Source organism: Blastomyces gilchristii (genome assembly GCF_000003855.2).
Source record: "Blastomyces gilchristii SLH14081 genomic scaffold supercont1.18, whole genome shotgun sequence".
NCBI classification, from domain to species: Eukaryota; Fungi; Ascomycota; class Eurotiomycetes; order Onygenales; family Ajellomycetaceae; genus Blastomyces; species Blastomyces gilchristii.
The window spans coordinates 502,426-526,102 of NW_003101665.1; the positions used below are offsets into that span (position 1 = coordinate 502,426).

At 47.4% G+C, this 23,677-nt stretch overlaps 5 protein-coding genes across 5 annotated transcripts; 2 read left to right on the forward strand and 3 right to left on the reverse strand.

Annotated features, from left to right (window-relative positions):
• Position 1: 1 nt before the first annotated feature.
• BDBG_07232 (vacuolar protein sorting-associated protein vps13) lies at positions 2–11,365 on the forward strand. The gene is made up of 5 exons (XM_002622234.2): positions 2–647; positions 845–8,420; positions 8,482–10,102; positions 10,173–10,589; positions 10,679–11,365. The coding sequence occupies exons 2-5, from the start codon at positions 993–995 to the stop codon at positions 10,717–10,719; spliced, it is 9,507 nt and encodes a 3,168-aa protein (XP_002622280.1). The 5' UTR covers positions 2–647; positions 845–992; the 3' UTR covers positions 10,720–11,365.
• On the reverse strand, positions 11,073–14,028 carry BDBG_07233 (G-patch domain-containing protein). Its single transcript, XM_002622235.2, has one exon. The coding sequence runs from the start codon at positions 13,882–13,884 to the stop codon at positions 11,524–11,526; it is 2,361 nt and encodes a 786-aa protein (XP_002622281.2). The 5' UTR covers positions 13,885–14,028; the 3' UTR covers positions 11,073–11,523.
• A 16-nt stretch (positions 14,029–14,044) lies between these two features.
• Positions 14,045–17,157, forward strand: BDBG_07234 (Fe-Mn family superoxide dismutase). Its single transcript, XM_002622236.2, has 4 exons — positions 14,045–14,553; positions 14,610–15,016; positions 15,090–15,157; positions 15,261–17,157. The coding sequence occupies exons 1-4, from the start codon at positions 14,412–14,414 to the stop codon at positions 15,346–15,348; spliced, it is 705 nt and encodes a 234-aa protein (XP_002622282.1). The 5' UTR covers positions 14,045–14,411; the 3' UTR covers positions 15,349–17,157.
• Positions 15,621–21,051, reverse strand: BDBG_07235 (uncharacterized protein). The gene is made up of 5 exons (XM_031722999.1): positions 20,013–21,051; positions 19,851–19,940; positions 19,717–19,770; positions 19,381–19,637; positions 15,621–19,303 (listed from the first exon to the last, which is right to left on the reverse strand). Exons 1-5 carry the CDS (start codon positions 20,107–20,109, stop codon positions 16,586–16,588), a joined length of 3,216 nt encoding a protein of 1,071 aa, XP_031580061.1. The 5' UTR covers positions 20,110–21,051; the 3' UTR covers positions 15,621–16,585.
• A 2-nt stretch (positions 21,052–21,053) lies between these two features.
• BDBG_07236 (DNA replication complex GINS protein psf3) lies at positions 21,054–23,404 on the reverse strand. Its single transcript, XM_031723000.1, has 6 exons — positions 23,277–23,404; positions 23,090–23,158; positions 22,840–22,898; positions 22,485–22,674; positions 22,185–22,293; positions 21,054–21,950 (listed from the first exon to the last, which is right to left on the reverse strand). The coding sequence occupies exons 1-6, from the start codon at positions 23,316–23,318 to the stop codon at positions 21,883–21,885; spliced, it is 537 nt and encodes a 178-aa protein (XP_031580062.1). The 5' UTR covers positions 23,319–23,404; the 3' UTR covers positions 21,054–21,882.
• Positions 23,405–23,677: the final 273 nt, after the last annotated feature.

Here is a 23,677-nt window from a genome sequence, read left to right on the forward strand (position 1 = left end):
ATATAAATTAAAATATTGCTTCTCCGGCTCTATAGAAGGAAATATACCAACTATATCATAGAGCAACTGTAGGAGAGTATCGATAGCGCAGTCAGTCCCCTTATCCATTGTTGTTAGACCCAATTGTGCCGAGCTTGGATCAAAAAGAGGGGAGTCAGAGTAAGAGCGAAAATAGATTCAGTAACTATTTCTTGTGAAAAAATATATACGTACGAGCAAGTCCTCCGTGGAATTGATATGCCTAATAATACCTAGAGCATTTCTGCTTGTAATCTGAATATATTTAAGCAAGCAGCCACAAAAGGTCAAGGAACAGGACGTTTTGTGGAGACTTTGGGTAACAACAAAGTATTTTTTTTCCTTGCGGCTTGCTCCTTCGGGCAGCTATTTAACTAACTCGTGACGTAAACTCTCCTTCACCTGCTGCTTGCCAACCCGCCACGACCTGCTCACCAGTTGCTTCTAAGCTTCATATCACAGACCAACCTTGGATTCTCTTGAAGTATCGCGGTATTCTGCCCGACTACTGTGGATGTGTATGCTGGAGACTGAAGGCTGGAGACATAGCATGATTGCTGCGTCCGTATCCCGTGTGCTGGAGTAAACCCTCACCAACCTTTAGGGCTTCCTGAATCCGAACCAATGCGGTAAGCCATTCCCCGCCTTTAGCATACTAGCAAGGCCTCTGTATGCTATTCGTAAATGAGAGTTGAGTCTTTGCAAGTGACTTCTTTCCAGCCGTGTGGGGGGAAAAATGCCAATCTCGTTCCTCGAACTTTGTTTACTATCATTCGGGATATCATCCACAGTCGCATCGAGATACTAACAACTACTATGCGTCTAGTACCACTCTTGCGGTTTACTAAACTCCATTTTAATTCCCATGCTTTTCGATTTGAGATACGCGACCTCGGACCTCCTCCCGTTCTATCTTCACATACCCGATTGAATTCCCCCTCCCCCGGTCAGGGTAACGACCGTCGACTGCCAACATGCTCGAAGGCATCGTTGCGAACCTGTTAAACAGGTTTCTGGGCATGTACGTCAAAAATTTCGATGCGGGACAACTCAATGTTGGGATCTGGTCTGGCGACGTGAAACTGCGAAACCTTGAACTGCGGCGGGAAGCCCTCGACCAGCTCCGTCTTCCCTTAAATGTCGTCGAAGGTCATCTTGGAGAACTTACCTTATCAATACCCTGGTCAAATTTGAGGGGCCAGCCAGTGAGGGTCCACATACAAGACGTCTTCCTACTCGCAGCACCCAAAGAGGATGCCACCTACGACCCAGAAGAGGAAAAACGACGGCAACATGCGATCAAGATGGAGAAACTCGAAAGTGCAGAAATACTTAAGGAGCAGCAAAGCACTGACGGAATGTCCCAAGAAGAGCGGTTAAAAAATCAGAGCTTTACTCAAAGTTTGACTACCGCTATTATCGACAATCTACAGGTGGAGATTAAGAATGTGCATTTCCGCTACGAGGATTCCATTGCCGCCCCGGGGCATCATTTTGCCGTAGGCATAACTGTCAAGGAGCTCAGTGCTGTCAGCACGGATGCTGATTGGAAACCCACATTTGTTCAGTCCACATCAGGCACAAGCCATAAATTGGCTGTCCTAGAAGCTCTTGCTGTCTATTGGAATACGGATGTGGAACTCTTCGGATCAGGCACCGGGGGAAATGGCGAAGGCATGGGCCTGAGTCGTGAGGAGTTGATCAGTAGACTCAAGGCCGCCATCAATGAAGAAAACCACCAGTTCATGCTGAAACCCGTTAGTGGCAGAGCGGGCCTCGAGATTGATAAAACTGGGCGGACAGATCGACCAAGAATCAAGGCGAGGTTGCTTTTTGATGAACTTGGCTTTGTCCTTGATGAAGATCAGTACCGTGATGTGCTGATGCTCGTTGATTTATTCCACTACTTTATTCGGCATCAAGAATACAAGCAACACCAACCGAAAGTTCGACCCAAGGAAGACCCAAGAGCTTGGTTACAGTTCGCTGCAAATTCTGTTCTTAGCAAAATCCACGAACGGAATCGGCGTTGGACATGGGGTTATATCAAAGAACGAAGGGATGATCGGGTCTCATATATCAACTTATTTAAAAAGAAAAAGAGGGAGGAAACTCTATCGCTAGAAGAAGCTGCGGAACTGGGCCGTCTGGAGGAGAAACTTTCCTATGAAGATCTCAGATTTTGGAGGTCATTAGCAAGGAACCAATTGAGGAAGGAAAATGTTGGAGTTAAGAAGCCTGCCAGAAGTCAGACCTGGTCCGAATGGATTTGGGGCACCAAGAAGGAGGAGGAAAGTACAACAATGACCGAGGAGCAGAAACAGGAGCTGTATGATGCAATCGACTGGGATGAGAAAAAGGCCATCGCCGAGAGTGTCGAGCTTCCCAAGGACTCTGTCAAGTTCCAGGTAGATTCTAGCCTGCGAACGGGTAGCTTTACTTTAAAACGAGATCCCCAAGGAAAAGCAAACGAGGTTCTGAAGCTGGTCTTTGACAAGTTCCGAGCGAAAGCGAAACAACGACCAGATTCCTTCGTCATTGATATTGACTTAGGAGGCCTTCGATTGTATGACGGAACGACAGAAGGCACTCTTTTCCCGCAAATAATTCGAGTTAAGGACAGGGTGACAGAGCTTAAGGACGAAGCAAGCGAGAAGATAGAGAGCCAAGACCTTGAATCCCAGGAGGAGGAAACGTTGGACTTAGATGACAGCCTTTTCCATCTTCAGCTAGAACAAAACCCGCTTGATGGCAGTGCAGATTCCGCAATCAAGATGAAGTTGAAGAGTATTGAGGTTATTTACAACCCTGCGGTCCTAGTTGAAGTGGTCAGGTTTTTACGACCCCCTGAAAGACACATGGAGTCCATTGGTGCCCTGCTTGAAACTGCTGGTGCCACTGTCGAAGAGATTCGACAGCAGACCCGAGCCGGGTTGGAATTCGCGCTAGAGGAGCACAAGACAGTAAATGCGCAGCTCGATATCCAGGCACCTCTGATCATCGTTCCAGAAAGCATTGTCAAGGAAAGCACCATATGTTTAATCGTTGATGCTGGTCATGTCAGTGTTACCAGCGAATTAGTATCCAAGGACACTATTAAGGATTCTCAGGGAAGACAAAAGAAAGGGTTCAGCGAAGAGGACTACAGGCAGCTCGAAAGTTTGATGTACGACAAATTTCTCTTAAAGCTTGAGTCCACTCAAGTCCTTATCGGCCCTGGAATCGAGGCCACCAAAGCACAGCTAACCTCGGGCGTCGTTTCGAAAAATTTCCATATCATTGACCGCATAAGTATGCATTTCATGCTTGAATTGTGCATTGTCCCGAAATCTACGGAACTTACACGCACGCGAGTGTCAGGCCGTCTGCAAGAATTGCATGCATCGATGTCTGACACAAAGTATAAAAATCTCATGAGGTTGATTGACATTGCGATTCCGCGGATCGACGAAGAAACCCAAGATTTCACTAAATTACAGGGAGCCCCAAGAGAAAGGTCCGGGACGGATGCCTCAACCAGGAAACCAAGATCATCGTCATTCCAACTGCCCAGCCTACCGGAGATCACTGTCGACGAAACTGATTCAGATGCGGAAGAGTCGCGCGGTCGCACTGTCGAGAAGGGGTCCAGACAGCCCACCAACATCCACAAGAGAATATTTGAATTCAAATTTACAGTTGACACACTTCGCGGTTCGCTTTACCGCTCTGACCCTAATGGGGAAAGCGCTGATAAGTTGCTGGTAGAGTTGGTTGCCAAACATTTCCAACTGGACTACTACCTTCGCCAATACGATATGGTTGCAGAAATTCTCCTAAACTCTCTTAGCGTGGATGATTATATCGAGGATTCGCCGTCTCCGGATTTTAAGCAAATAATCTCCTCTAAGGGTTCTGACGCAAATGAAGAAAGGGATTTGTTCAACCTGAGGTTTGTTCGTGTGAATCCGAAATCTCCGGAGTTTATATCGACCTATGATGGCACAGAAATGAATTTGGACCTTTCAATATCAACTATAAACCTCGTTGTGACAAGGAAAACGCTTCTTACCCTGCTGGACTTTATCCTTATCACCTTTACGAACCCGGGTAACAATAACAATAACAAGGCACAAGAACAGGCACAAGCTGACACACCGTTACTGGATCATCCTGAGGAAGAACAGCAACAGCAACAACCTGGGCCTGGGAAAATCCGTATTAAAGCGAAATTGGAAAGAATTGCTCTCATTCTCAATGATGATGGAGTCAGGCTTGCTACGATAAGTTTAAATGCCGCTGATGTTGGCATCTTTTTAACCGGCCCGTCAATGAGAATTGAAACTCGGATGGGTAGCTTGACTCTCTTCGATGATATGAACCATTCGCAGTCGGCGGTACGAAGGTTAATGAGTATCGAAGGAGACGACTTTGCAGATTTCAAATATCAGACCTTCGATCCCGAGTCCGAAGATTATCCTGGATATAACTCTGAAGTATTCTTGCGATCTGGCTCGATTAAAATTAATTTCATTGAGGGTCCTTATCAGAGAATCATCAACTTCTTAGTTAAATTTGGGAAAATGCAAGCTATTTTCAATGCTGCACGCCAGGCTGCGGCGAACCAAGCGAACCAGATCCAGGAAAATGCTTCACTGATGCGCTTCGATGTCGTGGTTAAGACACCTATCCTCGTATTCCCTCGGATTACCGAGGAAGACAGACCGAGGGATTTCGTGACTGCGCATTTGGGAGAGATTTACGCCAATAATAAGTTCAGCCCGCTTGACGATGAAAGAAAAAGCCCAAGTGTCAACGTGATTTCAGCTGGAATTCGCCATATTCGATTGACTTCAAACTTCTGGTATGAGGACGATTACTGTGAAGAATTGCAGATGATTGAGAAGGTGGACCTCGATTTTACCATACTTTATCTTGACCACCAGGCCGGCGTGCCTCGTCCAGACATCGAAATTGACGGGTCTATGTCTCCAATCAATCTCAGAATATCTCAACCGCAGCTTAAATTTTTACTGGAGCTGTCGAAGACTATCTCAACAGCTCTTTTGCCAGATCAGGATCTCCAGGAAGCAGAAGCAATCGAAGCACTGCCTCCCTCCACCACGGAACCCGCATTCCCCGGCACCCCCAGGCCGAGTCAGGATTTAACCCCTGTGCAGTCCCATTCAAACCCCAACGGTGAAGCTGAGTCAGACCCATGGATACGTCTTGATATGGCATTCCGGGTTGAAACGATTGGTCTCGAGCTAATTCTGGCGAAAGATGGCCAGCCAGTTGGACGTTTAGATGAATCCAGCCTGTCTAAATTTTTCTTGAACAATACAAATGTCAAACTTCGAATGTTGAGTGATGGTGCGCTTGAATCGGAACTCCTGGTGCACTCATTCAACATCCGAGACAGTCGAACCAAAGGAACAAATCGCTTTCGCAAAATTATGTCTCTTATCAATACAGAAGTGCAGCAGCAGTTCATGGCCAGCGTGTCAATTTCCGGAGGTGAAGAAAAACACCTAATCGCTATGCTTACCATTGATAGCCCAAGAGTCATATTTGCCTTAGATTATCTTTTCGCGCTCCAATCCTTTGCAAGTGCAGCTTTTGCCAACGACGAACACCCTGCAGCCGATGATGAAGACGAGGAAACGGAGGAGACGGAATCTGTACCACCTTCGCCCAGTTCCCCTGTGAAAACTTCTCCCTCAGGAGCTACCAACGGTTCTAAAAATGCGATGACATTTTCTTTCAGAGTCAACATAGTTGATGCCCAAATGATTCTAGTGGCTAACCCAGCGATAACTAATACCGAAGCCATTGTCCTAGGTTCGAAGCAATTAATATACTCTCAACAGAATGCCTCCACGCTGGAAATGACCAAAGTCGGCATGTTTCTCTGCCGCATGGACAAATTTGAGACCAGCCGGCTTCGACTGCTGGACGATTTCGCAATTGCTCTTTCCATGGATGTCCAGTCCAAAGGGAGATGCTCCTCGATGACAAGAATCAACATACATGTTGACCCTCTAGTACTTCGACTATCACTGAGAGATATTCTTCTTGCCGTTCAAATTATGAACAAGGCTTCTGAAATGACGAAATCGAGGGCCGAACCTTTGGAGGATTCCGAGTCGAAGAGTTTGAAGGATCAGAAGTCTATAAAGTCCACTCGACGACGATCAGTCGGAGGCAGACCTGCAACGTTCCATTCTGCCAGCTCCAGTTCACATCAAAAACCCGTTGTTGAGACAGAAATTGGGAAAATCCAACAGTCAACAATCATGAAAAGGGAGGAAATGACAGCCCAGATTGATGGAGTTCGGGTTATTCTTATCGGGGACTTGCACGAACTACCTCTTCTTGACTGGAGTGTGAAACAATTTAACGTCGACGTTCGAGATTGGTCTACCAACATGAGTGCAGATACCTCAGTCGACACCTTCCTCAATGTGTACAATTTTTCAAAGTCGGTTTGGGAGCCCCTAATTGAGCCGTGGAAATTCGGATTCCACATGTCGAAGGAAATAAATCCAGATGTTCTATCCATCGAAGCTTTTTCTCATAAGAACATGGAACTCACGATTACATCTGCGACTATTGCTTTAGCGTCAAAATCTTTCCAGTTCCTCTCCACTGAGGAGGATGTCCTGTCGAAACCCCGGGGAGCTGATGCGCCGTATAAACTGCGTAATTATACCGGGTTCGACCTGAGAGTTTGGGCTGATACTGACAAAAGCGGAGAAGGGCATGCCAGGATGCTGAGTGATGGTGAAGAATGTCCCTGGAGATTCGAAGATGCGACTGCGATGCGGGAGAACCTCTCACCAGAAGCCAACGCTGGCATGGTCGGTATTAAGCTCGAGGGAAGTGGGTTCGATGCAATTAACAGAATTACTGTTGTCCGCGAAGGCGAAACGTTATATAACTTAAAACCAAAGAAGGAAAAAGTACTCCACAAGCTCGTCGTTGAAGTTGTACTGGGGGCGGACAACGTGAAATATATCACCTTACGTTCGCCACTACTCGTGGAGAATAAAACACAAATTCCAGTGGAATTAGGTGTGTTTAGTCCTGAAGATGGACACCTCCTCAAGATCGAGAAGATTCTACCTGGCGATGCCCGGCCTGCTCCTGTAGGAGCTGCTTACATGCATTCTTTAGTGGTTCGACCTGACCAGGGATTCGGCTACGACTGGTCGAACGAGAGGCTCTTCTGGAATGATCTACTGAAGAGGCCCACCAGAACACTCAGGTGCAATAGCGAAAACGGACAGCAGGCCCCACCATTCTATTTCCAAATGAGTGCAAATTTTGATACCAAGGATCCTATCCTTAATGTTTATCCATACATGAGAATCCGCGTTTCTGCCCCGATCGAGATCCAGAATCTTCTCCCATACGACTTCAAGTACCGCATCTATGACAAGAATACCCGGAAAGATTGGACAAACTTCCTTCGAAAGGGTGGCATCAGCCCTGTACACGTCGTTGAATTGTCTCATCTATTACTCCTCAGTGTCGATTTGCAAGACACGGCCTTTAGACACTGTGAATTTGCTATAATAAACGGAAATGCGCAGGAAGACTTCCGGAGGGAGTCGATCCTTACAGTCCAGGATGACTCCGGTACGGAATTACGGCTTGGTCTGCATTATTTTACCGTTCCAGATAGCGGAGGGGCCTTTAAGGTTTCGATATTCAGTCCTTATCTGATATTAAACAAGACAGGACTAGATCTTAACCTCCAAAGCAAGAGCATGTTCCAGTCGACAAAATCCGCTGGGCAAGCTATCAGGACAGATGGACGCAGTGGCGTTCGGAGGGCTTTGCCATACATGTACTCCTATCCTACCGTGGATCGCAGAAACAGATCTATTCTACGGGTCGAGGGTTCTTCATGGAGTAAGCCCCAAAGTTTTGAGGCCATAGGGAGCACATTTGAAGCCATTCTACCTGCTTCAAACGGAAGGGCCGAGTACCATGCTGGCATTACCGTCGAAGAAGGCGAGGGGAAGTATAAACTTACGAAAGTGGTCACTGTGGCGCCTCGTTTCGTCCTAAACAACAAGCTGAATGAAGATCTGATTGCTCGCGAACCAGGCTCCCCAAACGTGATCAGCCTCCGAACGGGTGATTTAGTACCACTTCACTTCTTGCGACACGCTCCCCAAAAACAACTTTGCTTATGCTTTCCCGGTGTAAATAACCAGTGGTCTTCTCCTTTTAACATATCGGATCTAGGAGCTATCCATGTGAAGCTGGCCAGGGCCAACCAACGCCAGAAGCTCATCCGAATAGAGGTTCTCATGGAAGCAGCCACAATATTCCTCCATATCATTAGCGAAACTTTACATTGGCCTTTCTCAATGCGCAATGAAAGCGATACTGAATTTATGTTTTTCCAAGCTGTAAGTCGCACTCCTTGAAATTTTTGGGGCACAGACACTGCATACTAACACTCCTTGCTAGAATCCTAACCTAGATGAGGATGAGGATTACCGAGAAACTGGCTGGCGTCCAATCCGATATCGCCTCCCCCCTAGAAGCATCATGCCTTACGCCTGGGACTATCCGGCTGCCAAAAACAAGTCGCTTGTTCTGTTATGTCGTGGCAAGGAGAGACACATCAAACTAGCCGAGATTGGGAATCTAATTCCAATGAAGATACCACCAATCGAAGAACATGGCCTATCAAAGATTATCGATTTAAATATCTCCGCTGAAGGCCCTACACAAACACTAATTCTGTCAAATTATAAACCATCCAAGAGCATGTACCGCCAGTATCATGCCCCGTCCTCACAGACCAGTATCTCCTCTGGTTTTGAAGTGAAAGATATCAAGTCCGATGTCAACTTCAAAGCACAACTTCGACTAGGTGGCATTGGAATATCCCTTATCAACCAGAAGCTTAAAGAGCTAGTTTACTTCACCTTCCGGGATATCGAATTCAAGTTTAGCGAATCAAAGCTCTACCAAACCGTTGATACGACAATAAAATGGATACAGGTTGACAACCAACTTTACGGTGGCATCTTCCCCATGCTGCTCTATCCAAGTGTGGTCCAGAAAACTGGGAAGGAGATGGAAGCACATCCTATCTTCCATGCTAAAGTTACCCGTGTTAAAGACGATTCATACGGCGTCTTATATATCAAATACGCCACGCTCCTTTTGCAACAGATGACTTTGGAACTTGACGAGGATTTCATTTTCGCGATGCTGGATTTTGTGAAGGTACCTGGTGCGTCATGGTCTGAGGAGAAGGAAGGAAGGCTTTGTGATGCAGATCTAGATATCCCAGAGCCACAACAAGAGGAACACGGCAAAGACGTATATTTTGAAGTCTTGCATCTCCAGCCTATGCAATTAGATCTTTCTTTCGTGCGTACCCAGCGAGTGAACGTTGAGGATACCATGGAGCCGTCTAACCCCCTCATGTTCTTCATCAACGTCCTGACAATGTCAATGGGAAACGTCAACGATGCTCCTGTCCGGCTAAATGCTCTAATGTTGGAAAACGCGAGAGTATCGATGCCTATGCTACTTTCCAGCGTCACGAGCCATTACACCCAAGAATTCCTCCGCCAAATCCACGTTGTTCTCGGTTCGGCCGATTTCTTAGGAAATCCTGTTGGTTTGTTCAATACCGTGAGCTCAGGCTTTGTTGACATATTTTATGAACCGTATCAGGGTCTCGTCATGTCGGATCGACCACAGGAACTAGGGATCGGAATTGCAAAGGGCGCTACAAGTTTCGTCAAGAAGTCTGTGTTTGGGTTTTCGGACAGTATGGCCAAGTTCACTGGAAGTTTGTCGAAGGGCCTGGCGGCAGCAACTCTGGACAAAGAATTCCAAGACCAACGGAGGATGGCGAGAGCGCGCAATCGGCCTAAACATGCGTTGTACGGAGTTACCTCTGGTGGAAATGCATTTGCTCAAAGTATGGCCAGTGGTATTGGGGGCCTAGCACGTCATCCTTTAGAAGGCGCCGAAAAGGAAGGATTACAAGGCTTCGTGAAGGGAATTGGCAAGGGGGTTTTGGGTCTTGCGACCAAGCCAGCTCTAGGCGCCTTTGATCTCGCCTCCAGTAAGTAACAACCCCGATAACCTCTCCCCTTAAAAAAAAATTACCTATATTAACGAACGATACTTTCCAGACCTCGCCGAAGGTGTTCGAAACACCACTACGGTTTTTGATACTGGTGGATTAGACCGCGTCCGTCTTACCCGCTTCATTGGCATGGATGGCATAGTCCGGCCCTACTCACAACGAGAAGCACTAGGCCAGTTCTGGCTTAAAACTACTGACGATGGCAAATATTTCAACGACGACTATCTTGCACATCTCGAGTTCCCGGGCAAAGATATGATGATCATGCTCACGTATAATCGCATTATGCTCGTTCGGTCCAAGCGCCTAACTGCAGAATGGGACATCAAGCTAACCGATATCCAAACCATTTCCAAAGAGAGAACCGGGATGAGTATCACTCTCAAGGGTGGTGCAAATGGCCCTTTCATACCAGTGCAAGACGAGAGCGCAAGAAATTGGCTCTATAAACAGATCGCTATTGGTACGTTTTGAATTCTGGCAAACCGTGCTCCGTGCTCATTGCGTCGCTTTGTTGGTTGGATAACTAACTAACAACATTTCTCTCTTCAGCTGTAAATGCATTTAATGAGAAATACAGCGCCAAGGGATAATTGGGAATCATTTTATTGTAAGGCACTGGCGTTGATGAAAAATGATGTCTTAAAAAGAATTAATGGAGGGATAGTAAAGGTGGAGGGAAAAGGGGGAAAGCAAAGAAGTCCAAATCTACGGAAATAGGAAGCGAGAAGCAAGAGAAGCAAGACGAAGTTTGATGTGCTGTTTTCACACCATTGGCATTGCTTGATTACTGGTTTTAGTAGTATATTTACCCTTGCGCCTTGGTTTTTCCTCCTGATCTGATTGTTTTTACTGCTATTCCTTTTACATAGAGACCCCATCCGCGACTTCGTTACGATGTCATTTCACGTTGAATTTGGCCTTGATATTATGTGTTAATAGAGGGGGGGAAATGGCTAAGTTATATATTCTAGTTACATATTTTCCAGAGATGCATGTACTGTACATGCCAGAAGGGATCGGCTACTTTCAAGATTCGATACCACAAAATACGAGTATATTATGTTGGTTATATATATTGTAGTAAATTGATAGAATCCCAAGATTAAATCTTAAATTTCATTGTTCCTATTGTTGAACGGTCATCCCGCGAAGGAGCTAGCGGCACGGAATAGACAGTTATTCGTTTCTTTTTCATACACTCTAAGATATTATTAGCTAGAAATATCCCCAGAAAACTCCTATTAGAGCAACATTAAATTCCCTCTCCTTTACAACAAGCTGTTCGCACACTGCCCACATGCCCTGCCTGGCTGGGATCATAAATGTGAAGGGTATTAAAATAAAATCAAAAGTCTTGCCTTGAAAAAACGGCTTGATAAGAATGGCGAAGGAAGTTATTTCCCCTCCGCGCGTGCTACAAGAACATTATCTAACCCAAGAGGTTCCCATATGTCTCTCGCCTTCTTATTCTGCGCCCATACCACGTCCCCCTTGAGGTACACCAACACACCACCCTTCCCATTGGCACTCGCCGTAATACGGAATAACGGCAGGCCGCTCTGGACATGTGCTTCGCGCAGTGGGATCATGATAAGTCCCTCATCCGCACACCATTCTTCCACGACGTCTTTGAATGTGGGCTCCTCGATACGCTTGGCAGGTGCTGGTCGGGGTTTGGAGGTAGCTGGGGGTACTTGCGAAGGGAATGGTTTTTGCTTGATATGGTCTCGTAGGTCTCTTTGTTGCTGTCTCTGTTGACTGGTGGATGGTGGCGGCAGTTCTGTCTTTGCCCTGTCACTCAGGTCAAGTGCAAGATTCATCATTTCAAGCCCCCGTTCCCATTCCTCGACTACTTCGTCGACGGCGTTAATTTCATCGGGGACTTGCGACTTCCACCAGGAGAACCATTGGCCAACTTCTTCGTAGTTGGGGTCTGATGTTAGCCAGAGATGGAGCACGGCATGCCATTTAGGGAAGAATTCAGCAGTAAGGAGGAGGGCGATGACGGTTGGTTTGAAATAATCTTTCCATTTCAAGATGTTTTCGAACGGATCCAGGTTCTGGTCCTGTGGGTTCACTTCAAAATCCTCACGGAGGTGTCGGCCTAAACGTGGGAGGAGATGATTTCGTAATGCTGCCTCAAATTCTGAGCCAAGCGCTTCTTTCCAAAATTCAAGGCCTCTAGGAAGCCCCCTATCCAAATCCCAGGTATCCAGTACCACGCGGAATTTTCGTTTTGCGTCTGAGAGGAGGCCCGTTGGCGCTTTAGGGTTTGTGTGTCGTTCGTCCAAGTATCGTAGCCAGTCGAAGAGCCACCATGGAAACTGGGATGCCTGGGATGAAGGCCCATTTCGTTTCTTACTACTTCGTGGCTTCCATTCTTTGATTGCCGTACTGAGTTTTGGGACAATAAGCTGGTCAAGAACATTAGCGTAGATGAATTCGGGCAACACATCTTTCCATGCATCTATCAATGTGGTTGCAGGTGATGGATCCTGCACATCCCAGTCGTTGAGAATAGCGGTTCGGACTCTTGGCAGCCATATAGTATATATCATGGTTTCGTAGGGGGTGGTAGAATGTTTTTGCCTACCATCGCCCTCCTGTATGTTGCGAGGTTTTCGAGATAGGATAGTCTGAAGTCGTTGGAGATTGGAGACCAAATTTGTGGGATCGTTTAGCGGCTCCCATTCTTCCACAGATTCCCTAAAAAGGGGATGAATCGCCGCAACAGCCAGCTCAGAGAGCTCATACTCATCAATTACACTTTCGAATTGGATTTCCAACACTTCCAACCTCTGCGTAATTTGCTCCCATCGTACCGCCAGGCCATCATCAAAACTGAAATTCTCCAACGCTTCCGCAGCGGAAGTTAACGACGACAGTTGCTCGATCTTCGTTTGTTGCGTATCCATCTCTTGTACCACCCGGTCTTCTTCAAGTTCCACAAACTTCCTTCTCTCCGTAAGTGCCTTCCATTCATCTGCAAAAGCTTCAAGGTCATTCCTTGCTCTCCGGGCAATCTTCAGAGCCTCGCTCTCATCCGCGCTCACGAACTCCAGCGGCGTCATCAATCCAGCTGTCGAGGTCAATAGCTTCTGCTCCTTGCCAGTAGCATCTATCAACGACTTGAGGACATTAGGAACCTCCAACCCAACCGTGTCCGCCTCAATCTCGCGCGCAGTTCTAAACTTTGGTTTCGCAGGGCCTCTTGGGGTACTCGTGCCACTCCCACTCTCGTTCTTCCGTTCTTCCTTCCGCCGCCGTCTTACTCTACGCTCCTCATCCGAACTATCTTCCAATACTTCTCCCCTCCTAGCAGCTTCGCGCCTCGCTTCATCTTTTGCTTGCCGCGATTTCTCCTTTATGGCGCCTAAACCAATTCCCTGCGGTCGTAATACAGTTTCGATGGGGGTGAGCATTCCCTGGCCACTGGCGCCCAAGCCTTGACCCTCCTTGTATCCCATCTTAGCCATCATCCGGGCGGCAAATGTATTGCCACTTCCACTAGGTCCGCCCTTCCCTGCCCGGTTCTGTCCTCTGGGACTGGAGCCGCCGCCGTTTGTCCATGCTGGGCGATGGGTCGATTTCGCGTTCATGGTAGGGGGAGGAGATGGGGATTGTGTCATCGTTGAAGGTGCAAATCCGCGAAAACCAAGCGCGGGCTTCACATCCTCCTCATCCTCATCCTCAGATTTGACATCGTTAATTTTCCGCTTCTGACCAGCAAAAGAGGTTCGCGGGGGCCACTCCATGGGGAAGCGACTCTGAAATCTGCTCAGCCAGATTTATTTTTCCTTCCAGGTAAAGTCAGCCATATATAAACAACGTGAGTTATCATTCATATGCCCACATTGTTAGCAATAGAGAAAATCAGCGTCTCCTTCGTTCGATGTCGCTGTATAAATGTTCAAAGTCGAAGCTTGGTTCGACGCTCTTTACGGGAACAAAATAGCTCCGATCCGGTCTCGGCAGAGCTTAGTCATCGCGGGCCCAATGACGTAACTAACCTGCACCACTCGGCATTTACGCTGAGTTTTAATCTGTTGCGAGGCCAAGCCGGATTCGGCAACGCAGCGAAACCTGGACACTTTTAACCGGCTTCAACAACAAACCGACATCATATCTACATCAGAGGCCAACTGGGGCAACATTCTCTTTATATATAGCTCCTGACCTCTGGCCCTTAATCAAGAAAGCAGATATTCCCCCCTTATTTGACTCTCAATTGACCAAATACCAACCATCCCGAATCCCCCGGTTATCAAAACAAACATCAACCATGGCTACCTCCGTCCTTCGCTCCACAGTAGGTGGTGCCCTTCGAGCTGGTGCTGTGGCAGCTCGACCAAATACCGCAGCTATGTTAGGAGCCGCAGGAGCGCGCCCCATTTCAACCAAAGCCACCCTCCCAGATCTAAAATGTAAGCCACAGTCCAAGCGATAAGTTGATCCAACACCTTACTAAAACAAATACCAGATGACTACGGCGCCCTGGAGCCCTCCATCTCCGGCAAAATTATGGAACTCCACCACAAAAAACACCATCAAACCTACGTAAACTCCTTCAATGATGCTGTCGAGAAACTAGCCGCCGCACAAGGAAAAGCAGACATCCAGACCCAGGTGCAACTGCAGGCCCTGACCAACTTCCACGGCGGTGGACATGTCAACCACTCCCTGTTCTGGGAGAATCTGGCCCCCAAGAGTGCCGGTGGTGGTGAACCACCTTCTGGTGCCCTGGGTAAAGCCATTGACGATTCCTTCGGGAGTTATGACGGTTTCAAGTCTACGTTCAACGCAGCATTGGCGGGCATTCAGGGGAGTGGGTGGGCGTGGCTGGTTAAGGATAAGCAGACATCGAAGATTGCGATTAAGACCTATGCTGTAAGTAGTATCCTTGTTTTTATGTACGGGATAAATGATTAAATTGGATCACTAACTATCATTTTCACTCTAGAACCAAGACCCCGTCGTCGGCCAATTCAAACCCCTCCTGGGTATTGACGCATGGGAACATGCCTACTAGTCAGTGCCCCCTCGTCCTTTTCTCCTTTCAATTTCTCCTCACCTCTTCCTCTTCAATCTCCTTATCCAACAGGAGTACAAAACTAACATCTCCACCCACCAGTCTCCAATACGAAAACCGCAAAGCAGAATACTTCACCGCCATATGGGACGTCGTGAACTGGAAGGCTGCTGAACAGCGTTTTGCTTAAACCAAAAGATGAATCTACCTAACTAATTACAACCACTTTCCTGTACAAGACGCTTTTCCTACTAGAAACAAAGAAGAAATTTCATAAATTAAACATGTGCTTAGTTTGGTTCATTTTTGTAGCCAGGGGAGATTGCAAATTGAGCTTTGACCAAACCTGGCAAACCAACCTCTCCTTGCCACGCCAATTGCCCAGCCTGTATGGACATGTATCTATTGTATGTACATTACATATAACATTTTCTCCGATTGACTTCTCTGGATATCATAAAATTCAACAATACTTATGTATCTCTTTTTCAAACCCTCTTAAGATATTTTAAATCAGAAGAAGAAACAGGGACTGAAGGGAGGAGCAGAAAGCAACAGCTCGCACGAAAATGATACATTAGTTTTATGTTATTTACTATCACCCACTACATTCCACTGATGATCCCTCGTCATGTGTTATGGCATATTAATCGTAGAAGAAGAGTGGAAAAAGGAAGAACAACAACACGCCATCCCACCCAACAAACTTCGAGAGAAAAGAGTCCGGAAAACGATATAAACAAATTTAAAAGAACAGAAAAAATTGAATTGGAGCACCACAACCCCCATACCGTACCGCAAGTTCTAACGAATGAATAAATATTATATATAAAGCGAGAGTTGTCCGTGGCATGATCATTGTTATAATTTCAGTTTCCGATCCCCACCAACAAACAACCGCTTTATATACTTTTTATCTTTCATTTGTGGAAAGACGTCAGAAACGACAAAACTATAAAAAGAAACATCCCATCTTGCCAAGCGGATCCCATCGCGTCGTAGTGCATTTTCGCGTTTGTGTTAAAAGTTACATGATGCTTGCTAGATGGGAACAAAAAGACATAAAGAAGAGCACCCCGTAAGAAACGTTCAGACGAACACATAAAGGGGGGGAAAAAAGGAACACGGCAGAAGCAGAAACGGATAAAGGCCAGAGCAAATCAGGACGACTCAATGCTTATCGCTACATGTACTCATACATTTGTACTGTTCAAAGCACAAAAAGGGAAAAGAGAACGGATACAAAAAAAAACACGGTAAAAAAGAACATGAAAGTATGAAAACATAAAAGATATGGGAAGGGGGAGAGAAACCCGTCCCCATTCCCCCAATTCCCTCTCTTCCCGGGTTCCTTAATAATAATAATAAAAACACAATCGGTAACCAGCAAAGGACATTCTCAAGCAAGCACCATAATTCAACCCTTTTCAGACAGCAGGTCTCCACGACCCCCGCCTCTGCGAAAACCTCGACCCCCGCCTCTCGATCCCGCTGCCTTCGGTTTCAGGCGTATAAGCCAGATCTACGGGTGCAGTGGCGTGTTTTTGCATACCGTTGATATAACTTTTGTGGGTATTGTTGATATCCACCTGACGCGCATGGGCGACGGCGTAGGACACTGATTTGGAACTTGTATTGTGGGCTTGGGTTGAGTATGGGAAAGCGGTAGGGGAAGATATGGCGGATGCTACCCTTGTCGCTCCTATTATTTTTGGGCCGGTGGGCGTAGGTGTATTTCTCGCGGATGTGGTAGAGCCGCGGTTGCTACTATGATTATTCTCTTTCTCATGGGTCTGTGTAGGGGTAGTAGTGGAGCTTGTCGCGCCACGCATCCAACCAAATATACCAAGGGAGCTAGGACGTCGTTTGCTCGTCTCGGGCGCCTCTGATGTGCGCGGGCGACTGCCTGCGGCCGTATTGCGTGATGTTGATGTCGATGTCGGTGATTTCAAGGTTCCTGCATCCCCATTTTGCGTGTTGTTGTTGTTGTTGTTGTTGTTGTTGTTGTTGCTGCTGCTGCTGCCATTACCACCGCTACGTCCTGGGCCCAAATCCGCCCTCGCTCTAGCTGGCGGCGCTAGCTCAACAACATGCACACTCTTGCGGCGACTGGTACTCATACGTCGACTCCTGCCGATTTTAGGCGATGGTGCACTATCCCCATCATCGACTGGATCGGACATGGGGGCCGTTTGGCGTTGGGGTGCAGCCGCAGCGGCGGTAACAGCACGGCTAAAGAAGCGGGGTCGGAGACTGAGGCGATGACGGGGTAGCTCCACGTCTTCTGTCTGTGGAGGGTTATTGTTATTTCTGCTACCTTTGATGCGGCTGCGGAGGCTTGTAGGAGATGGGGAGTGGAGATCATCGGGCTTGGATACTGCTTTTATTTTTTCTGATCGCGTTGTTCCTATTGTCGATGTTGGTGTTGCTGGTTCACCAGTGGACAGCAAGGAGGTGTGTTTTATATCTGTGGAATGGGATTTTTTGTGCTGATGAGAGCGCTGGTGATGAAATTTCACCGGTCTGTGACGTTTACCTCCATCCGCCGGTAGCGCTGCTTCTAGCCAGTCCTGGGGTGTCAATGGTGGTGAGCTGGAAATTGACGCCTCATATCGTGGTTCCGAGTGTGTTGATGTCAGGGACGGAGGGTATCTTTTCCTTCTTGCCGACAGCGTACTATCCTCGCCATTGTTCGGAGTAGTAGCACTGATATTGGGGTTCGTATTTTCCCCAGCATAATCCTCACAATCTTGTCTAGCTAAATCCCCACGAAGGAGAAGCTCCGTCCGCTTCGACCCGCCAGCAACATGGTCACCAAAGGTTGGAAAAATGCTTCCAAGATGGTCCCGGCTAGGGTTAATCCCGAGCCGCGAGGCATTGCTCAACGTCTCAATCATCCCGGATAGCGCGGTACTCCCAGTACTTGGTCGGGTGGTAATATCATCCGCGGATCTGGGTCGTCGTAAAGCAATATGACCCCCTGAAAAGTTAGCGAAAGGGCGACCCTGGTCCAAAAGGCTCTTCTCCACAATAATACTCGAATTGGACCTGTTCCTTGCGTCAGGATTAGACGTACTCATCGTATCTGGCGTAGGTGGTAACCGTCCTCCATTAAACAGCGGTCCGTCCAACCTTGGTGTGTCGAATCTGTATGGCTTAACAGGGTGTTTGGCCTGGAATGCAGTCCCAAGGGAGGGCTGCGGCTTCTTTGGAACGGTTTCCGACGTCTCTACTGGAAAATTGTCCCGCCTTTGTCCAGTAGGAGTCTGTGGGTCATCATGAGGCTGAATCCACTGGTCGATCCGCGACATCTTAACGTCCTTTTCTTCCTTCTGCTTCGACGACAGCTCCAATTTGGAAATAGGTTGTGAAAAACTCCTCTGAATCGAGCCAACGCTTGTCACATCAACGTCGTCGAACCGCTTTGACGGCGTAGCTGACGGGTCCAGATAGCTACATTCACTGAGGATGCTAAGTCTAGGCGATCCTGGCTCCGGCGGCTCGTCTCCTGAAACAAAGCTCTCAGTTAGAGATGACGTGCTGAATCCATTCCCTGACGTAGTTTCCTCGTCTGCGGCAATATAAAGACTGCGAAGAGCGCTGGTACTTCCGCTGTTTTCCAAAAGGAATGACGGGTGCTTCCGGGGCCTCCGTGTTGAAGAACATGTTGTCTCAGTGCGGGTTCGCAACGAGCGCGCAGAGCTTGTCCCCTTCCATGATGAGGTGCGATCGGGTATCTCGAAAATGGGCGTGCCTTTTGGGGTCATGCTAGGAGACGGTGCCAGGCCCTCACTTGTGTGGGGGCGAGCAGTCAATGGCCGCTCATCATCCCCGTCGTCGTTAGTTGCTTCCAGCTCATCTAACCTCGCTTCAAGCCGGCATATCAGCTCCACTGCTTCATTGACCGCCTGGTCTCGCTTATCCAGCTCCAAGCGCAAGTGCTCGTTTGACTCGCGCAAACTCTGATTGCTCTCTTCTACTTCGCGTAATTCCTGTAGTTCCTCTTCCACCCCCTGTAGCCGTTGAACCTCCTCTTCTAGAGCCTCCATGCGTTCGAGCTTCTTCTCCAGCGAAATGAGCTGCTGGGATCGATGATAAATCTCCAATTTGAGGTCGAAATTCAATTTGTTCAGTTTGGAAACGTACTGAAGAATTAACAGGTCAGTACGGAGGATGCTACGTTATAGAGTGGATGTAAATGAGACAGCAGAGAAATCCTCACCTGGTTCATCTCTCTTATCCCCATCTCCCTAGGCTCTTTCAACCCAGCGGATAAAACGCTGGTAACTTTCCGTTGTTTCTCCGATGACGAGTCATCTTGAGATGGAGTTATGGTTGGCGTCTGGACTTGGATGTCGCTGGGGTGTTCAGAAACTCCTCTCCGTCCGCCACGGTTGGCACGCTGTTCATTTATCAGGCCTTGGAGAAGGGAGGAGGTGGGGTTGACCAGCGGTGTTGATCTGGCGGAATCGATATTTCCTGCAATAATAGTTTATCCATTTTAATTGGAATTCCTTGTAGATTTTGATTAAGTAGGAAGACCGGGGGGTAAACTCACGTTGTGGGGTATCATAATGAGTGGACGAGGGGCTTGCGGATACTCTCGAGGAATCTAAACCATTACACATGTTAGAATCCCGAACCAAGCAAGTATTTATCACACATACAGTAGTTTTATGCACATATACATACCGGTATAAATGTTGGCAGGGGCATCCTTCGTGTTCCTTCTCTGGGAAACGGACTTGGAGGGATGTGAGTGATCAGGCGTCGAGGGCTCAGCTATCAGCTTTGTCAGTAACGATTGAATGGTTAATAATGAAACAACACATAATTGAGTTAACTGAGACTAACCAGAGAAGTGTCTCTGAGAGCGAGACGCGACTCTGACAGTGGGAGAAGACGCAGGGCCGTTGGCAAGGCGTTGTCTATAGTGTTTTTGAGTCTCCATGTTTGGCAGCTAGGAATGAAGCTCTTTTGTTCAGCCAAGGCGTTTGGCGTTCTATAACAGAGCCGGAATAAGATGAGGGGTCAATCATCAAGTAGGGATGTGAGAATGCGTATATATATATATATATATAAATGAGCGCGCGTATTTTCCTCCGCTTAAAATATAATAGGAGGACGGCTGGTTGCTATCGAAATGGGCAGCTTGTCGTGTCGACGATGGTAGACGAGCAGTCTCAAATCAGAGCTTCAATTGTTGAGAAGGGCATGTCTCCATGAGTCCAGCAGGACACTGACCCGGCCTGGTATTGGAATGTTAGGATGGCTATACAATTTAATGAATGCTAGAGTAGTGGTGAAAGAGGGTTATGTCGGTGGTGGTGGTTGTTGTGTGTGGTGGAGAGGAGGCGGACGACTGTGGGCGGGATTGGATAGGATGACCAAGACTAGCAACGCCTATGGAGACGACAGTCCGTAGAAACGTAAGGAGAGAAAAGTAATGAGAGAGAATAGCAATATCGCTGAGTGGTCAATTGGAGAATTGAGAGGAAAGAAGAGTTGAGTTGAGTGTGATTCAGGGGGAGAAAAGATGTGAGGAGTCAAACAGCGCGTTCGTCCTTCTCGTTTCTTTTCTCCAACGGTGGCTGGTGAGCGCTCGCACAAACACTCGATCGGCAACAGTGACTGGCGGGGAGGAATATCGCAGATAGGATAGGAGAAATTTACTCCAAAATACGCCGTGGAAGGGAAAAAAAAAAAAAATTGTTGCCAAAATAAATAAATTCAATTGCAATGAAGCCTGTCCGCGAAGATTTCCTACTGGATTTTCTAATCCTCTGTCCCCCTGAAAATGAACATCCAACCATTCGACATCACCAGCAGGGAGAGCTTCAAACTAATATTTTAATACAACCAGCAAACTACCATGCGTAAAGCACCACCTGCTGTCTGCAGCCGATCAGACTAGCTTCACCCCATCACAACCCGCCCAGAACAAGTGGAGTCAAACCCCCTGACTGCGCGGCTGTGGAATGGCAAGCAATCATAACAATTATATGCAAGTGAGGAAGAACTAAGTTATCATGTCCTGAAGCAGGATCCTACTCAGTTACTACTCTGTATGGAGTAGTTATTTACTTATTTTATTGGTGTTCTTAACCAGGAAACCATCCTCAGCCTGCGCCCAACCACCCGGTTTGAATAAGATGGGGATGGGGCTACGAGTGTCAGTCTCAACCTCAGTGCGCCTGGACTGGACCTGGGCCATCATCCTTGACGGGATCCCAAGCTTCCCAGTTGGAGGGTTTCGACCCTCGCTCCCCCGCAGTAGTCACGGAACTAAGGAAGGGCAAAGCTAGCCATTTCTTGCCCCAAAGTCAGGGACTTTCAGGGGAAAAGAGGGACGCAAAACGCTGTGTTCTGTTGCACCCCCCAAAGAGCACATGCATTACACCTAGTTTCAGATTATTCATCGATAAAACACCAGGCCTCGTTCGTCAAGTCTACGGAGTGCTCTCTGCTCTGTGACCTCAATTGCATTATCCCCATTCAGAAATTTCTATCAGTATTGGCAGTGGACTTCATCTCAACAAGAAGGACAAATCATGATCATCACCAGCACTCCCGACTGAGTGGCCCAGGGAATTTTATCAGGTGTCTATACGGAGTACTGAAAACTTCATACAAACGCCCCCCCTTTCGGCAATCTTTGTTCATTTTATTAGTGTTTCCACTCACGGTTCTATAATGGTTAAAACTATCCATATCTTCCCCCCGTCTATTTCTTCCTCGTCTCCCCTGACCAGACACGCATCTCTTTCGCACTCCCATGAGCTGCTCGGAATACTATATTTTATTCCCCCATCCCCCCGCCCGGATATAGTTAGAATTAACAGTGTATAACAACATACATAGTAACGCAAGGAAAACAGGGGGAAAGCGAATGGAAACGAAAAAAAAAAAAAAAAAAAAAAAAAAAAAAACCCAACAAATTCCGTGCGTGATGGGTTGACGGGTCCCAGCAGCAAAAGAGGGGGCGTAAAAGTAAAAGAACTATAGACTCAAGAACTATAGACTCACACTGCCTCTCTGTCTCATCCAACCCACGCAGAAACTCCACCCCATCACTCAGTGCGCCGCGCGAGTTATGCGCGTGGTCTGCGATCTCCATCGCGCGTTTCTTGAATGTCTGCGGTGCGTTTTGCATTATATCCCAGTCAATCAGTCAATCAATCAATCAGTCGACAGAAAATTATTGTTCTCCCATACATCCATCCATACATTCGCACCCTCTCTCCCTCCCTTCTTCCCTCTTCCGTAACACACACACACACACACACACACACAAAAAAAAAAAAAAAGAAAAAAAAAAACACTCACCTCCATAAGAACATCAACCATCTCCTCCGCCTCAACAAGCTCCAGCATGCGCACGCCAAGTCTATAGAAGTGCGGCGCGAGGGAGCGCAGGTCGACGGTGCGCGGGTCGGCTTTTAGCGCGTTGAGGACCTTTTCTGAGAGGGCGTTGGGCAGCTCGAGGTTGACCAGGGGGGAGGAGTTGGTGCGGGCTCTGTGCGTATATAATACAGAAGGGGGTTAGGTGAGTAAAGGGAGGGGGGTTGGGGAAGAGGTATGTGAGGTAATTAGGTATTGGGAATAGGGGCACGGCGAATGGGATGGGATGGGATGGGATGGGATGGAATGGGATGAGTAAAGAGAAGAGCGGATGACGAACCCGACAGCAAGCATCTCGCCGAGCCAGAGGGGGAGGTCGATTCGGGTACCTGGTTTTATCTGGCGCGGGATTAGTTGGGGATATCTCCGGCAATATTTTTATATACGCGGTGGCGGGATAGAAGCGTGAGAAGAGGAATTGGGATCCGGTATTGCTTATAGATATCCGGGCGGAAATTGTGAAATCAAGGAGCAATGAGACATAGCCAAAGCCAAAGCCAAAACCAAAGGGTATATATCAAGAAACATACATCCTCCCCAACATTACCATCCAGATAACCCAGCCCTGGAACTTCGAGTTCGAATGTACATGGTAATTTCTTATCGAAGCCGCCGCTCGCTCCGTCAGCACATACTCCGCATTCATCATTCTTATATTAAATTCGCAAACCACTGGGAGGAGGGGTTGGTGGAGGAAAGGATAGACGTATGCCATACCTGAGCATCTGTAAGAATGGCATCTAAGTCATAGTAGGACATGATGACTAGAATATTTGTTTCATATCCTACTCTTCCAACGCATTATGCGGCTGTATGCTGTATGTAACCGGGTTTCAAGCCATGGGATGTCTTCTCGGTTGCGGCTGATTATGATCACGTGGAGATAAGATTAGATCTTCCTCCCTGAAACGCATCGTCTTTACCCTGCAGACCGACCAGATATTTTATCATTATTGCATATATGTACAGAATGTTGTGGGCGTGTTGGTATATTTCAGGACATTTTCTACTGCTCCTCTGTTCTTTCCCTCTGGCTGTTCTTGTTTAACCCAACCAGAGAGACAGTGGCTGATCGTGGATAGAAATCCAGCATACGGACTACATAACAAGATATGTAT

Coding starts and splice junctions, on each gene's coding strand:
- BDBG_07232 (XM_002622234.2), top strand. CDS start 993: ATGCTCGAAGGCATCGTTGCGAACCTGTTAAACAGGTTTCTGGGCATG. Junction 10,103..10,172: donor CGCCTTTGATCTCGCCTCCA/GTAAGTAACAAC, acceptor GATACTTTCCAG/ACCTCGCCGAAGGTGTTCGA. Junction 10,590..10,678: donor CTATAAACAGATCGCTATTG/GTACGTTTTGAA, acceptor TTCTCTCTTCAG/CTGTAAATGCATTTAATGAG.
- BDBG_07233 (XM_002622235.2), bottom strand. CDS start 13,884: ATGGAGTGGCCCCCGCGAACCTCTTTTGCTGGTCAGAAGCGGAAAATT.
- BDBG_07234 (XM_002622236.2), top strand. CDS start 14,412: ATGGCTACCTCCGTCCTTCGCTCCACAGTAGGTGGTGCCCTTCGAGCT. Junction 15,017..15,089: donor TTGCGATTAAGACCTATGCT/GTAAGTAGTATC, acceptor TTTTCACTCTAG/AACCAAGACCCCGTCGTCGG. Junction 15,158..15,260: donor GCATGGGAACATGCCTACTA/GTCAGTGCCCCC, acceptor TCCACCCACCAG/TCTCCAATACGAAAACCGCA.
- BDBG_07235 (XM_031722999.1), bottom strand. CDS start 20,109: ATGGAGACTCAAAAACACTATAGACAACGCCTTGCCAACGGCCCTGCG. Junction 19,771..19,850: donor CCCTGCCAACATTTATACCG/GTATGTATATGT, acceptor GTAATGGTTTAG/ATTCCTCGAGAGTATCCGCA. Junction 19,638..19,716: donor TCATTATGATACCCCACAAC/GTGAGTTTACCC, acceptor CTATTATTGCAG/GAAATATCGATTCCGCCAGA.
- BDBG_07236 (XM_031723000.1), bottom strand. CDS start 23,318: ATGTCCTACTATGACTTAGATGCCATTCTTACAGATGCTCAG. Junction 23,159..23,276: donor CCATTCTTACAGATGCTCAG/GTATGGCATACG, acceptor GGCTTCGATAAG/AAATTACCATGTACATTCGA. Junction 21,951..22,184: donor GGATGAGACAGAGAGGCAGT/GTGAGTCTATAG, acceptor AATAAAATATAG/TATTCCGAGCAGCTCATGGG.